The 16,610-nt window shown below is 34.2% G+C and overlaps 1 protein-coding gene across 1 annotated transcript in view; it reads right to left on the reverse strand.

The window, feature by feature from the left end:
- Positions 1-16,610, reverse strand: part of VTA1 (vesicle trafficking 1) — a 68,244-nt gene that overhangs the window by 10,355 nt on the left and 41,279 nt on the right. The window contains exons 5-6 of the mRNA XM_047102228.1: positions 15,713-15,821; positions 3,319-3,492 (exon numbers count right to left, since the gene is read on the reverse strand). Of these exons, the coding sequence (XP_046958184.1) occupies positions 3,319-3,492; positions 15,713-15,821 (283 nt within the window). The remainder of the gene's footprint in view (positions 1-3,318; positions 3,493-15,712; positions 15,822-16,610) is intronic.

Genomic DNA, 16,610 nt, shown 5'->3' on the forward strand with positions numbered 1-16,610 from the left:
AACAGTTCTAATATTTAATCTATTTAGATTTATTACTGAGCTCTTCTTCCTGAGCACTTACAGGCTGTGTAAAGCGTATGTTTCAAGAGAAAGGAAAAACCATCTGCTCCATCACCTACTTCTGATAGTCCACAGTGGTTAAATACAAGAGGCAAACACTCCCCCTGCTTAAACAAACGTTATCGCTGCCCTCCTTGCACCTCGGTGCGTTTTTGTGGAAGAACTAAAAACTGTATATTAGTACATACTATTCTTTTCAGCTATCTTAAGGATTTCCCTTTGATAAAAGTGCATCCTGGATCTTTATATGAGGGAAAGTAAATCAGTCTTAAAGTGAGTAAGAGGGGAAACATCTGCTATATTTATAAACTAGAAATGTTATTTCATTTGCTATTAGGCAATAATAACTGTTTTAAATATAATAGAAAAAAAAATCTGCCAGCTAAGAGGAGATTCCAAAATCTTAAACCAGTATTAAGGGGTAAATTACTATATGGGAAAAGTAGATTTTGATTAAACAAGGTTTTAGTTCCTTGGAGGAAGAGACACAGAAAGGAGGTGCCAAAAACAAAATCAGAAAGACACGGGTTCAATTTCTAGTTCTGTCACTAACAGGTATGCCTGTACATTTGTTTTCATGGGACAATGGCTTAATTTCTTTACAGTATGTAAATAAGAGACAACAATTTCTAATATAGTTGCTGTAAGAATTAACTTATAAAATAGCTATGGCAATTATTTAAATGCTAAGTCTATTTAGAGTGTATATAAAGTAACACAAGAGAACCTCAACCTAAATAAGTTCCAAGGCTTTTGGTTTTATGTGCTTGCTCTGAGGAACAAAAGAGAAAACATAAAATAAAATAAATAAGGTTTATGCCAGTTAACTGGATCAAAATTAACTGCTTATGCCAGAAAACTTCCTAACAGAAAACTACCTCGATATCTATGTTTATGTATGTCATGGATATTCTAAGCACGAGATACTGTTAGTCTGAACGTATGAAACTACTAATATTTGATCACTTTTGTTGTACCAAACCTAATTCAGCCTTCCTACTAGAAATAAGCTTTCCCTCTTCTATATATGTACTGTAGAACTATATATTAAATATACAAATATATGCCTATACAGAATTCTGCCCAAAGATATTTTGTCTAAACCAACACCCCTCATGCAACTTTTTTTAAGGTCAATATCCTACCCCCAAAGGTGACACTTCCCTTGATTCATAAAATGGTTTTAAGTGTTCATTAGCTTGCTGCTAAATACCCTGTCTTTGGCACAGAAATAGGAAGGAAGCGAAAAAAAAAAAAAAAAAAAAGGAAAAGGAAACTAATTTGCTGAACACTGATTTTGTGTTAGGCATAGTAGTAGTGAATTTTCAACCTTTTCCCCTTTAGTAATTAAAATCACTATGAGAGTATGGTTAATTTCATTTTAGAAAGAGGCAAAACCTAGGTCAGGAGAAGCTGTATAACAGTTGAGTCTGTGCTTTAGCAAGGGGTAGGCACTAATAACCAATACAATTTGACTTCAAAATGCATTTTATTTTCTAAAACTGGTGTGTCTGAAGCTCCTGGTTAGTGTTTAAATTCACTAGTATAATTAGAATAGTATTAACCTAAAGCAAATACATATAAGTAGTTGGTGGTGTTGCTTATATTGTTCTACCTAAAAATATTGAGTATTTCTAAAAGAAAAAAAAATATTTATAATTCTGTTCCATGATACTTACAGAACAAACTCAAATTGGTGTGTCTATTAAAGTCATCATACAGACCATAAAACAAAGTCAGGTTAAAATATGCAGAATGGTGACACAAAAGAGGTCAATGTTAAAATGACCACATTCATCAATATTCTTCAAGACAAAAGTAACGGCAATATTTGCAGGTAATATAAAACTAAAAATTTTAAAGGTTTTCTTTTTGTTTGTTTGTTTCTTTTATTTGTCTGAGAGAGACAGAGGCTCAGGGAGGGGTGGGGACAGAGGATCTGAAGCAGGAAATCCTGACCTGAGCCAAAGTCGGACACTTAACTGACTGAGCCACCAGGTGCCCCTAAAGCTAAAAAAGTTTTAAAACAGGAGGAAAGAAACTAACAATAACTAGTACTACAATGGTCAAGTAGAACACTTTTAGAGAGTGGTCAACTCATGCAAAATAACCTAGAATGGTTTGGGTAAACTGAGGCTGAAAATTTAAAAGTCAATGAAGTAATGATGTGTTATTAATGGGGCTCAAAGGATGACTTTCCTATCGATCAAATATTCTGAAATGTTTGGGGGCGCCTGGGTGGTTAAAGCGTCTGACCGTTGATCTCAGCTCAGGTCATGATCTCACGGTTCATCTGTGGGACTGAGTCCCATGTCAGGCTCTGTGCTGACAGCAGGGGTTCTCTCTCTGCCCCTCCCCTGCTCACACACATGCTGCCAAAAAATAAATAAACATTAAAAAATATATTTTGAAATGTTTGTACAGTTTACTACCATAGATTATGTGGAGATAAAAGAAATACTGTAAGAATAATTTTTGGAAAAAAATCAAGATATTAAATTATGGTTTTAAATGCCCTTCTATTTGAAAAGTAAGGGTGATCTTTTGTCAACAATGCAAGTACATGTCTGCAATTTTTAAAAGTATCTTTCATTTACTGACATTGACATTACTAGAGACTAGTGTTGTCAGATCTCTTCCAGGAAAGCACAGACCTATGATACTGATTTATTCAAGGATAGTAGTTATCACTTCCCTTTTTTTCCTTTAGTCAACTGTTTGTAATATTAAAAGAAACAACCCAAATCCCCTGTTTTCAGTTGTCTGTGATTCCACTGCTACTGAGATTCTGTGCCTCAGTGCCTGCTCCCTCCATCAATAATGTCTATGTTGAGGGCAGAGGTCAGGTCCTAAGGAAATAAAGCAAGAAAAATGAAATCTTGCTCATCCAGTGGGACGCTGACCAACACTTCCTGTAATAGACCAGCTCACCTCACTGCTAATCCTGAACAGCACTAAAGGGCAAAAAAAGGGAGAGGAAAAAAAGAAAATATGACTCATGAAAAGCACAGAAGTTCTTAGTAATAAAACATATAAAGTTAATAGTAACATATGTAAATGTTTTATCATTTCTCAAAAGAAAAGACAATTACTATTAAAACTTCAACAAAAAGGATTTAACATTTTTTGTGGGTTCAAATAGAATTTAAAGATCTTACCATGTTTTATGACCATCACTATGAGGCATAATCATGAGGAAAAGTGCGGTTCTTGTTTACGAAAGGAAGAGTTCAAAACTGGTTAACTTGAACTTCCTACCTGCGCTGGAAGGCACTTCCGCTGGCGTGTTGGCTGGAGCGTGGGCACCGGGGGGGATCTGGATTCCCGTGAAGCTGCTGGACGGCACGCTGCCTGGGTCGTAAGCTGAAGATGAAGGCCGGGGTGGCTGAGTAGGTAGGGGTGTGGCCCCAGCATCTTCATTTTCTTCAACATCTATTATATAACATATATGTAAAGCGAAATTAGGTATTTTGAAATAAACACGCCAAATATTCTTATCTCGCTATACAGGTAAGACAAACAGACCTTCAAAGGCAATTCTATTTAATGCAGTCGATAAGCAGGCGTTATCTCTTAAGATACTAGTTTTAACTGTTTTCTTTTTTTGAAACACTTAATTGTGCCTGACAGTATGATTGTCACTTCTTTTAAGACTTTTTACAATTATATAAAATCTTTGCATATAGTATATTTTTCTTAAAAATCAGTTTATTTTAAACTCTCTTTACACTTATGAAAAACAGGATATTTTTGGCAAAACATGTCACATTTAATGCTATCCATAAGAACTTTATTTTTCTGACAGCAGCCTTTTACTCAGCATTTGTTGTTTACACTAGCTATAAAATGATTACCTGTGTGTTTGTTGTTCAAGTATTAGGTTCATCAACAAAAACAAAGAAAATGAAATTTCACATTGAGCTACCTGCACAGAAAGTAGTGAGAGACTTGTGTTGAGAAGTTTTGAGATACAGACTTAAAATATACTATATTATTAGCTGAATTTGATAACTACCTTGGGAAAGTTAAACATTGACAGTCTATTTAAAAATTACAATTAGTGGGGCGCTTGGATGGCTGAAGTCAGTTAAGCGGCTGACTTTGGCTCAGGTCATCATCTCATGGTTCATGGGTTTGAGCCCCATATCAGGCTCTCTCTGCTGTCAGCACAGAGCCTGCTTCAGATCCTGCGTCCCTCTCTTTCTGCCCCTCCCACTGCTCATGCTCTCTCCCAATCTCAAAAATAAACAAACATCAAAAAAAAAAAAATGACAATTAGCCACTTTTGGGAATCCTAGTAATTTGAAATGCAAACTAGAGCAACAGATTTCTGAAATCAATTTATTTCCTATCAACTTTTTAAATAACATTTTTGTCTGATCATAGCCACATTATATATCCAATGCAGATAATTTTAAGCAACCAAAAAAATCTACCTACTCTGAAATATATGTTACTAAGTAACCGTGTACATGTATTTATATTTTATATACACTAAAATAATTTTCTCTTTTATTAGAGAACTGTAACATTAGTTCATCCTAAATGAAAGATAGGAAGGAACCTCTCAGTCCAATGTTTAAAGGCACTAGAAAGTGACTAAAAGTCGGAAGAAACCAGGGTGAAGATGGCCCCCAGGAGAGGAAATCTCACCAGGCAAGGTTTGCTTTCATGTGGCTTTTCACCTGCAGCACTCAACAGTCTGAGCAAAAGAAAGAACTGGAGAGAAGTGAGCCTTGAAATATGTGTATGAACCCCAACTAAATACTGTACGACCCTGAATTATGCACGCACAATCCAGAGAGATTCTTGAGGGTCCTGGTAAAGGCAACAGCCTTAAAGGTGAAAGACGGACGGTGTTCGAGTTCAGGCAAGTTAACTGCCATTAGAACAGTAAGCAAGAACTTGCAGGGGAAGATAACAAAATGCAAAGGAGCTACAAGAGGTGATCAGCAATAAAAATTAATAGAAATATGGGTGGGAGGGAGGAAGAAAATGTGACCAGAGTCAGGAGAAAAAGAGAGTCTATAGAAATAGACCACAAATGACCCAGATATAAAATTAGTAAAATAAATAAATAAATAAACACATAAATAAATAATCACTTTAAAGCAGGTATTATAAATATGTTCAAAATCACAGAAAAAAATATAGTCATAATGAAAGAAGAAAAACTCACCAGAGAAAAGAAACTGTAAGAGGGACAAAAACAGGACTAACAGAAAACAAATGGTAAAAATAATAGGCTTAAATCTAGCTATAGAAATAATTACATTAAATGGACCAAATATTATTTTGAAGGCTGATGTTGACCAACACAAAATACAACAACAAAAAACAAACAAAAAAGGGGCGCCTGGGTGGCTCAGTCAGTTAAGTGCCTGACTTCTTGGGTTCAGCTCAGGTCATGATCTCACGGTTTGTGAGTTCGAGCCCTGAGTCGTGCTCTGCACTATCAGCATGGAGTCCACTCTGGATTCTCTCCCCCTTCCCTTCTTGCTCTCTCTCTCAAAATAAATAATTTTTTTAAAAAATGAAAAACAAACAAACAAAACCCTATATGCTTTAAGACTCAGATATGTTTATACTAAAATGATGAAAATAGATATACTATGTAAATACCAAGTAAAAGCTGAAATGGCTAAATCCAATAATAGACACAATAGGATTCATTTCAAGGAATATTAGTAGAGATACAAGGAGATGTTTCATAATGATAAAAAGGTGAAGTCATTAAAAAAAAATCAAACAATTATAAAGGTGTATGTGCCTAATAAAAATGAAATGAAAGCTGACAGAACTAGTAAAATCCTCACAGTTGAAACTTTAATATGCTTCTATGACTCACATTCATGGGACACCACACAAATAAATGCAGAATATTTTCTTTTCAAATGCAAGTAGCATATTCACCAAGACAGATCATATTTTGTACCATGAAATACATTTTAGTAAACTCTGATATATTGAAATCTTGCAAAGTATGTTCCCTGACCAAAGAGAATTGAATTAGAAATCAAAAAGAAAAGTCCCAAATATTTTTAAATTACACAATATATTTCTAAATAATCCATCTTTCAAAGAACAAAGGAAATAAATATTTTGAATTAAATGATATCAAAATTTGTGAGATGTCATTAAATCGGTCCCCACAGGGAAGATAACTGATGCTTTAAGTGCTTTTTCTAATAAAGAAAAGCTTAAAATAAAAAGTCTACATTTTCTCTTAAAAAGCTACAAAATCAAAACTAAAAGAAAATTAAATCTCAAGTACAAAGAAGGAAAAAATAATATAAAAACAAACATAAAGGAAATAGAAAATAAAGATATTATTAGAACAATTAAAAAAACTGAAAAATAACCAGATTAGAAAAAGGACAGAGAAATGGATAATATAAATATTAGTAATTAAAGAGGCACTATCAATACACATTCTTCAGATATTAAAAGGATAATGAGGAAAGAAAGGAAATATAAAGTCAATGAATTACACAATCTAAGGGAAATGTCATTATCCTTTCAATGTCTGTATGATTATCATCATTATGAAAAATATAGACACAAACTACCAAGACTTACCCAAGAAGAAATGATCTGAATAGTTTGGTATCTATTGAAGAAATTGAACTCACAGCAAAAAAACTTTCTATAAAGAAAATGCCTAGCCTAGATAAAGTGGCAAGTTCTATCAAACATTTAAGTAAGAGATAATATCTGTCTTATGCAAACACATTCAGGAAACAGGAATAGGAATCACTGTCAACTTATTTATGAGGCTAGTCTAACTCTGATAGCAAACCTCATGAATGTGAACACATATCCAAAGATCCTTAGTGTGAGAACCAAACCTGGCTATATATTGTAAAGACATTACATATCATGACCAAATGGCGTTTACCAAGGAGTGCAGAATTGATTTATCATTTGAAAATCAATCAATGTCATTCATATTGACAGAATAAAGAAAGAAAAACCATGATAATTCAATAAATGCATAAAAAGCACTTGATAAAATTTAACCTCCCTTTAAAACAAAAGTTTTCAGTTCCCTGGAAGTGGGGCTTGGGGGGGAGGGGATTCCTTAGATGAGATGGGGCCATAAAGGAAACAAAACCACACATAAATATCATTGCTGGTGCAACAGACAAGAAAAAGAAAGAAAAGACATAAAGATTGGAAAGAAAGAAGCAAAACTGTCTCTCCTTAGAGACAACATGATTACCTACACAGAAACTCTCAAGGAATCTACAAAGCAACCACAACTAACAAGTAAATTTAGCAAGGTTGTACGATACAACATCATTATACAAACATCAATTGTATTTCATATTAGAAGTAAACAAGGGAATGAAAAAACACATTTCTTGGAAATTAACAAAAGAGGTTCAAAATCTATATTCTGAAAAATACAAAATACTGTTGATAAAAATTAATGCAGGCTTAATAAATGGAAAGATGTATCATATTCGTACAATTAAAGACTCAGCTTTAAGGTATACATTCACTCTAAATTGATGTATAAATTCAATGTAATATCACTCCTAATTCCAGTAGGTTTTGTTTTTTTTTTCTTAACAGAAACTGAAAAAACCTACTTTAAACTTTATGTGGAAACTCAAAGGACACAGAACAGCTAAGAACATGTGGATAAAGAAGATACCAGAACAGGTGGATGATTTCTGCCAGCTGACCTCAAGATTTACTGTAAAAAGATGGAAGGCAGTGTGCTATTAGTATAGACAAAAAAATATACCAATGTAACTGAACAGAGTCCAGAAATAGAATCACACAATTAACTGAATTTCTGACAATGTGTAACAACTGGTGATGAAATAATAGGATACCCTTATGGGGGAAAGAATCCTGAATCCCTACCTCACACCATGTGCACAAAAAAATTTAAGGTCTCTCACAAGCCTAAAAGTAAAAATGCAAACTACAAATCTTCAAGATTAAATATATATAAAAGAATTTTTGAGGTAGAAAAAAAGACTTGGCAGGACACAAGAAATAGCCATAAATTTTTTAAAATTATAAATTATACTTATCAGGATTAAAGATTCTTGTACTTAAAAGATAATTAAAAGAACAAGGTAAGCAACAGACTGGGAGTCAATATTGGTAAAACATGTATGTGACAAAGGACTTATGTTCATAATTTATAAAAAAAAAATCAATACTAGAATGACAGATAATCCATTAAAAACCGGCAAATATACTAATGTTCACAGTATTATTCACAACAACCAAAATGTGGAAACAATCACAATGTACACCACTAGATGAATAAATACAATGTGTATATGCATACAATGGGATATTATTCAGCCTTTGGAATGAAATTCTAAAACATCCTATAACATGGATGAACCTTGGGGTGCCTGGATGGCTCAGTCAGTTAAGCGTCCAACTTCAGCTCAGGTCATGATCTCACGGTTCATGAGTTCGAGCCCCATGTCGGGCTGTGTGTTGACAAGTGTGGAGCCTGGAGCCTGCTTTGGATTCTGTGTCTCCCTCTCCCTCTGTCCCCCCTGCCCCCTACTCACACTCTGTCTCTCTCTCTCTCTCTCAAAATATTAAACGTTAAAAAAAAAAAATGGATGAACCTGGAATACATTACAATAAATGAAAGAAACCAGTCACAAAAGGTCAGAGACTGTATGATTCCACATGTATGAGGTACCTAGAGTAGTCAAATCCACAGATACAGAAGACAGAATGGTGGTGACCTGGGGCTGGGGATCCACAGTGGAAAGGGGACTTACAGTTTAATGGGTACAGAGTTTCAATTTAAGAAGATGAAAAATGTTTTGGAGATACATGGTGATGATAAACTGAACAAGATGAATGTATTTAATGCCACTGAACCACACAATTAAATAACTAAAATGGTAAATTTTATGTTATGTATATCTTACCACAACAAAAAAGAACAGGCAAAAGATTTAAACAGATGCTTCACCAATAAAGATATAGGAAAAGCTGATAAATACATTTAACACAGTTCAATAACATTTAGTCATTGGGAAAATGCAAGTTAAATCACAGTGAAGAGTCACTTTACATGGGTCAGAATGGCTAAATTTAAAAATGCTAACAATACCAAGTGTTAGCAATGACATAGAATGACAGAAATTCTAATACATGGCTGTTGAAAGTGTAAATGGTACAATGACTTTAAAAATAGTTTGGGAATTCCTTAAAAATTAAACGTATATAACTTAGCAATTCTGCTCCAGCTATTGACCCAGAGCAATGGAACACATGCCATGTGTTCACATATAATGTGAAGTATGTCAAAAACCACATGTATTTGCATTTAAATGTCATGTATTCAAGTGTCAAGAAGCTTATTTCTTCATAACCTCAAACTAGAAACAGCTAAAATATTCATTAGCAGATGAACTGATAAGTAAATCATTGGTATCCACAAAGTGAACTACTACTCAGCCGTAAAAAAGAATGGATTACTCATACACAAGACAGATGAATCTCACAGATGTGATGCTGAGAGAAAGAAGCTGGGTGCAAAAGAATATTGTATGACTCCATTTACACAATGCTCCAGGTCAGGTAAAACTAAATTTTGATTAAACAAACAACTAAATCAGTTGCTTCTCAAGGTAGGAATGGACTGGGAAAGAGTATGAGGAATTTTGAGAGGTAATGGAAATATTATTTATTTAGAGGGATGTGTGTCAAAAGTCACCGAGTCACTGAATTACTCTAACAGGTAAACTTCAATTTCTATCTTTGCTTTTTTACAGTGGTACAGATTACCAATTCTGACTCTATCATTTGTTTTCCAGACATGAGTAAATGGATGACTAAACTGAAGCTAATGAAAGCTAGAATACTTAGTGTTGAAGAATGAAAATAATTGTGTGTGTGTGTGTGTGTGTGTGTGTCTCCCTTGCTCTGTGTTCTGAGAAGGCCTAGAAGCAATGATATATCAGCAGCAATGCAGACACCTAGTGCCTATCATGCCCAGGTTCCCAGGTCTTGGCTTCCATTCTCCAGTAAAAAGGACCAAGGCCTCTTTAAAGAAAAAGCTGATTCTAGTGCTGGGTCAAAAAAAGAACTAGATGCACTTGTAGCATTCTGATGTGTCAGAAAGCGAGGAAGTGTATACCACCAAGAACGATAGAAACACACAAAAAGGACACAGGAGCCAGACTGAAAAACTCCCACTGTCTGAATCTGGGACAATTCTGACCATCATAAAAAGAGATGATAGTAATGGATTATAATCACTGAATATAAATTCATGAGCCCATACTGACATAAATAATTAAATGAGTAAATACACAGATGAAGGAGATAGGAACACTCTTACAGTATAATGCCAACTTATTAATATAGAAGGAATAATGGTGTTAGAAAATCATCAGTGGATGCTAACGATGGTGGGGTAATATTCCATTAAAAATAGGGTATTTACATAGCCTCAAAGTATCTTCCACAAACAACTTATTAATAACAAAGAGAAAATTATTTTAAAGTATAATAGCCCAGAGGATACCACATTATCTGAGTGATCAGTTAATATCACCATTATTTCACCAATATGTCACAATATTATACACTTCCAATGTGAGTTAAGGAACACAATCTCATTCTAGAGTATTTCTGCTAAAAATGCATAATAGTAATCTAATTATGAGGGACAGTCTATAAGTAACTAGCCTGTGCTCTTCAGAAACATCAGGCCAAGAAACACCTACAAAGGCTGAAGAACCATTCCAGGTGAAAGGGACTAAGGAGACATGAAAAGTAGATGTAATGGGTTGATCCTAGACTGGATCTTGGACACAAAACGCCACCAAGGAGATTACTGAATCAACTGACCAAACTTAATATTTGAAATATTTAGAAGTAAAAGAGTGTATCTCCAATTTATTTTCAAATTCTTCAAAAAATGTGTATTTGTAAAATTATATCCTTTTGTAGAGCCATAAGCCATTTCTGAGAAGATACTGTTAAAGTTATGACATTAACACTAGATTAGGACACTTTAAGATTACATTTTAGATTCATAATGTATTGACTTATTTTATATCTCTCATATTCTTCAACTACAGGTCTTAATAGGAAATGTTTATCGAGGCTAAAAAATGCTGAGGTTAACTGTATCTTATGGTTTGTTGAAAGAGAGTAATTTTAAATCACTAGAAATATGAAATATGTAATTACCTTCTTTAGTTTTTATTGCTGGAGTATAGGTTAATAATGACCAGTCAGAAGTAATACCATTTTGCAGATACTGAATTCAAATGGACATGAAAACCCAGAGTTTGAATGTTAACAGAATTCCCTTCAGTTGAGCCTTTTCCCTAGAATGCTATTTTTGTACTAAGCATGTGGCTTCTTTATGGGCTTAATTCCATACAGTACTATTTTCAGGAGTAAGTATATTTCTCTTTTTTCTTACTCTAAGTTAACTAAGGTGTGGTATCTACTTTTTTTAAAAATGTTTTTACTAGAAATTAAATTCCAGAGAATTAGACTTTTGTTAAATGTAATACTTTTTACGTCAGGAGTTATTTTAAGAACACTAGAGAATATAACGGTATATCGAGAAAATCATAGTTTAAAGAAGACTTTTCTCTTACACATTCAGATTTAAGGACATCCTCTGGTAGAGCCATAAACCACTTCTGAGCATATACTGTTAGAGGTTATGACATTGACACTGATTATGCCACCAGGTTACATTTTAAGTTGTTTTGAAAAAGCACAGAGTGAAAAAAACTCTTCATATTTTAAAGGATTTATTACTGGTATTCTGTAACTCACCATTTTCTACTATCTAGAAGCTCCACAAAAACAGAATAAAAGTAACGAATACAAATTACAAGCTCCACTTAAGCCAACTTTTGGAAAACACAACAAAAATTATATAGATCTAATATTCTAATAAGGTAGTATTATAGAACCTAAAAGAAACCATTTCAGAACAAAAGTGATCACGATAATAATCAAAACGTAATACTTTCAAGGGCAAAAGTTAAAAATGTTAATATTAGAGAAGTCATTGATACTGAAAGAATGTCTAAAAAATAACACTGATTATTTATTAGGCATTTTGATGTACCTAAAATGACACATTTGAAATAGTACTGAAAAAATAAAATGTTTAAAACAAAAAAGACATTTTCATGGTATATTTAAGAATATATGTATACCATATACAAGAAGTAAAGTGTCTCCAACCAAATGTTTGAACGTAATGAGAACTAGAACATGAGTAAATTTACTACAAATAATGTGTAAAAGGCACCTTAAATGTAATCAGATAATAGAAGTGGTTCAGCTTTGGTTTCCAATTTAATGTAATTACTGAATGTGAAGAAAGTTTCCATCTCTGGCCTTAGGTCCTAAGCTATCCATTCTCCATGGGTGATCCAACATTTTACTTTGGTTTCATCTCTTGCTTTCAGGCTGACAACTCCAAAGTTCTACCTTTAGCCCAGAACCTTCTCCTGCAATCTTTGGAAGAAGATCTGCCACTTGCGACTTCTCCAGGTAGTAATCACATGACTATCTCAGTGTCTTCTCTTAATTTTCCCCACCAAACCTGCTCATGTTGTATTAGTCGTTTCTTTGAAAGGCTGGAAACTTAGGGATCATCTTCCATTTCCTCTGTCACTGAAGTATTCTACGTTCTATTGATTACACTTCCTTCTGTTTATCCTCATGGCCAATATCTCACCCAGGCTTTTGTTATTTATAATTTAGGTCATTAATAGCCCTTGAATTCATCTCACAATATGCAGAATTATCCTTCAACTCACTCCCCAAAATGCTCCTCCCTGCAAACAATACTTACAGTCCAGCCAGTTCTCAACTGGCCTCCCTGCTGCTTTGGAAGATGCTTTTTTCATCCTTTGTTTTTTGTTTACCTGACTTAATTCAACTTCTCTTTGGAGACTCAATAAGCACAATCTCTTACTATCATGTATTTATTATAACTGCTTATTAAACCTATTGCTCCCCATGAGGACGTAAGCTCTTAAGTAAAGGAGCTAAGCTTCTAAGGAGCTTGTAAGCTCCTAAGTAAAGGACCATGTCTCTTATTTATCTCTGGTACTCCCTGGTATCTATCCCTCGTACTACCCCTGGTACTCAGCATTAGCTGATAAATGACTTTTAAAAAATGACATTAAAACAAATTTAAATGACATTTAAAAAATTTTTCTTCAAAAATGAATGAAAAAAATTACATTTAAAAAATCTAAGTACAAAGGTATATCCTGGGAAGTGGGAGTTCATTCCAAATTTAGGGCTCTACATCATGTCTAAAGCACAGAAGTGTTCCTCATAATGTTGGTACTATGCTCTCAAGAGAATGTTAAATTAACAGTTATGTTGACTGGCTGACATAGAAATTTTCTTGTAACACTCAGTGGGGAAGACTGAGTATTAAGTCTTGTTATCTAATGTCAAACTGGTTGAAGGAAAAAATGCATCTGCTTAAATGTATAACGAGAGTACAGACTTCAGAATTAGAAAGATTTGGGTTCCAATACTGAGTTTCATTAACTAGTTATTAGAGCTTGAACAGGGATGTGCAGCTACCTTCAGAAACTCTGAGAACTAAATTATATACGTAAAATATTTAGCACAGTGCCTAATACCTAGCAAGTGCCCCATAAATGATAAAAATTAACATAAATTATGAAGATACTTTATTAAATGCTATATATTTTATAAAGACTTTACAAACATATATAAACAAAATAGCTCTGCAGAAATTCAGATGAAGGAGAAAATATCACAGACAGGATTCAGGTAAGTAAAGAAAGATGAGTATTTTAGGAGGGAGAAATGGTAAAGTAGGTTGATGCCACATTGTGGTTACTCTTGCTTTGTAGCCTGAGGATGCTGGCTATTTTCCCATGGACGCTTGTTAACAGTAGGCCTGACATAGAACATTCTGGACTACAGTCGATATTAAAGTAGGAAAGGAAGAATGTGAAAAACACAGGACTCCGAGTAAGTGGGCCAAGGCTCAAGTTCTAGTTCTCCTCTGTGAGGTTCTAAGTCCTTAGGCAGGCCCAAACCCCTCAACTTCCTCCTTTGTAAAATAGTAGTAACAATTCCTATGGGATTTCTGAGGGCTTCAGAAATGTGAAAATAATCTGTAAGCTTTAAGGCACTATATGAATGCAAGGTATTTATTACATAAAATAATTACGAGAAGAATTCTATGTGTAAAAGACTATTTAAAACATTAGATAAGGGGGGCGCCTGGGTGGCTCAGTCGGTTGAGTGTCCGACTTTGGCTCAGGTCATGATCTCACGGTTTGTGGGTTCGAGCCCCATGTCTGGCTCTGTGCTGACAGGTCAGAGCCTGGGGTCTGCTTCAGATTCTGTGTCTCCCTCTCTCTCTGCCCCTCCCCTGCTTGTGCTCTATCTCTCTCTCAAAAATAAATAAACATTAAAAAACACCAAAAACAAAACAAAACAAAACAAAACATTAGATTAAGGGCATATCACGAAGAGTGCTTCAGGAATAGATAGCAAGAAATTAACCTGAAATGAAAGCATGAAATGCATGAAAGCTTGCATCTCTAAGATGTGGACTACAAAAATCATTTACACAGAGTATTCATATACAAAACCACAGTGTACCTTTCCCACCAAGTGGCATTATAACACTCTAAACAGTCTCCTGAATACTAAATAAATAGAACACATAGGTTTTCTTTGTCTCCCCCCAACCCCTTTGGTCTTTAAAAGGCAGGTTTAGTGATATATAATTTATATACAGTAAAATTCTTACTTTTTTGGGTATACAGTTTTGACGAACTTATATACTGTACAACCACTACATCCCATCATCTCCAAACCTTTCCCATGTTCCTTTGTAGTAAATCCACTCCCTCACTCTAGGTACTCACTTATCTGATTTCTGTCCCTAGAGCACTGCCTTCTCTGGGATGTTATATCAATACAATCATATAGTATTTAGCCTTTTGTGTTTGGCTTCTTTCACTTAGCATTAATACTTTTGAAATCAGGTGATAGGGGCTCTGCTTCAGATTTTCTGTCTTCCTCTCTGCTCCTCCCCTGCTCTTTCTCTCAAAAATAAATAAAAACCTTAAAAAAAAAAAGAGGATATATATTCCTATGTACTTGTAAATTCATAAAAAATCATATGGAAAGGTACACAAAAAACTGAAAATAATGTTTATTTGGGTTTTAGTAGAATCTGGGCAAATGAGGGATGTGGTGGAAATGAGAAACTCATTTCATATATTTTATATCCTCTATAACTTTTGAACCATGTGAATGTACTATCTTCCCCTCTGCCAAAAAAATCTACCTCAAATAGATATGTAAAAAATAACAGTGTCTTTGTGGTTTGGAAATATTTTATACATTATAAATGGAATACCTGTTCTATGTTGGAATAAAATCTGATTATAGGTAGGAGAGAGGCAGGCCATTTTGTTGACACAGACATTAGAGCAGTTTGGCCCTAATCTCTCACTGTCCCTAGATTTATGATTTCACACTTAACTTTCACAGATTTTAGAACTAACGCGACAAACAAAAGTGTACAGTTTCTTCCAAAAACTTTGAGCAATAATATTTGGAACAATTATGATTCTGCTAAATCATTTTGCTTAGATAAATAAATACATACCATTATCTTCTTCAATTCCAACAGGCCCTGCTTGAGGAGTCTCTCCATTCTTTAAACAGTTATGGATATATGTTGCCTTCCACCTTGCATACTTTCTGTGTTTCACATTCTAGAAGGAATATTTTAGTATTAGACTGCAGTAAATAAGTCAAATGAAAATATACATTTGTGATAACCTACATGGTATTTCTCAGATAAAACCCATTTTGCATGTTGTATCTCTGCAAGAATATGGCAAAGAATCCCCTTTCCCCACTGGATCCTACCAGCTGTCTGGTGCTTGACAGACCATAAAAAGCTATCTTCCTCAAAACACATGCCTAGTTCCCTTTTATGATTTTCTAATTTTAGAAAAGGTCTGCAATGAAAATATGGGAGTGTCCTTCCAGCAAAACTTGTAACTCTAATGGACAGGGGAGAACTAAGCTAAATGGAATTCTAAAATTAAATGTAAAAGATAGTAACAACAGATTCAACTATTTCCACCAAAGGAGAAAAAATTGATCTGTACAAATCTATGAAAACACATTTATGAAAACAAAAAGAAAAATAAGATGATGCAGTTGTTAAAACAGACACTAGACAGACAGCTAGGCAAATCTGACCTTTTAACTTTTTGACCACCTCCGAATCTCAGTTACCTCAATTCCAAAAAGGGGAAAAGTAATACACCTCATGGGGTTGTTATGAGAACTGAAAATATCAATAAAGAACCTATGAGTTGCCTCCTCTTCTTTCCTGCCTTCAAATTGATGCTTACACACTATAAAATTACGACAAAAATTTATAAATGTGAAAGCTTTTAGAATTTTGGATGGGTTAGTAATTTTTAGTTTATATTCCAATTGAACTTTATGATAATCATGACTGGAGCTTGTTAGAAATGCAGAATCTTTAA

Source organism: Lynx rufus, unplaced genomic scaffold, assembly GCF_022079265.1.
Source record: "Lynx rufus isolate CCGP_SWC_20201006 ecotype Redwood Valley unplaced genomic scaffold, mLynRuf1.p SCAF_6, whole genome shotgun sequence".
Classification (NCBI taxonomy): Eukaryota; Metazoa; Chordata; class Mammalia; order Carnivora; family Felidae; genus Lynx; species Lynx rufus.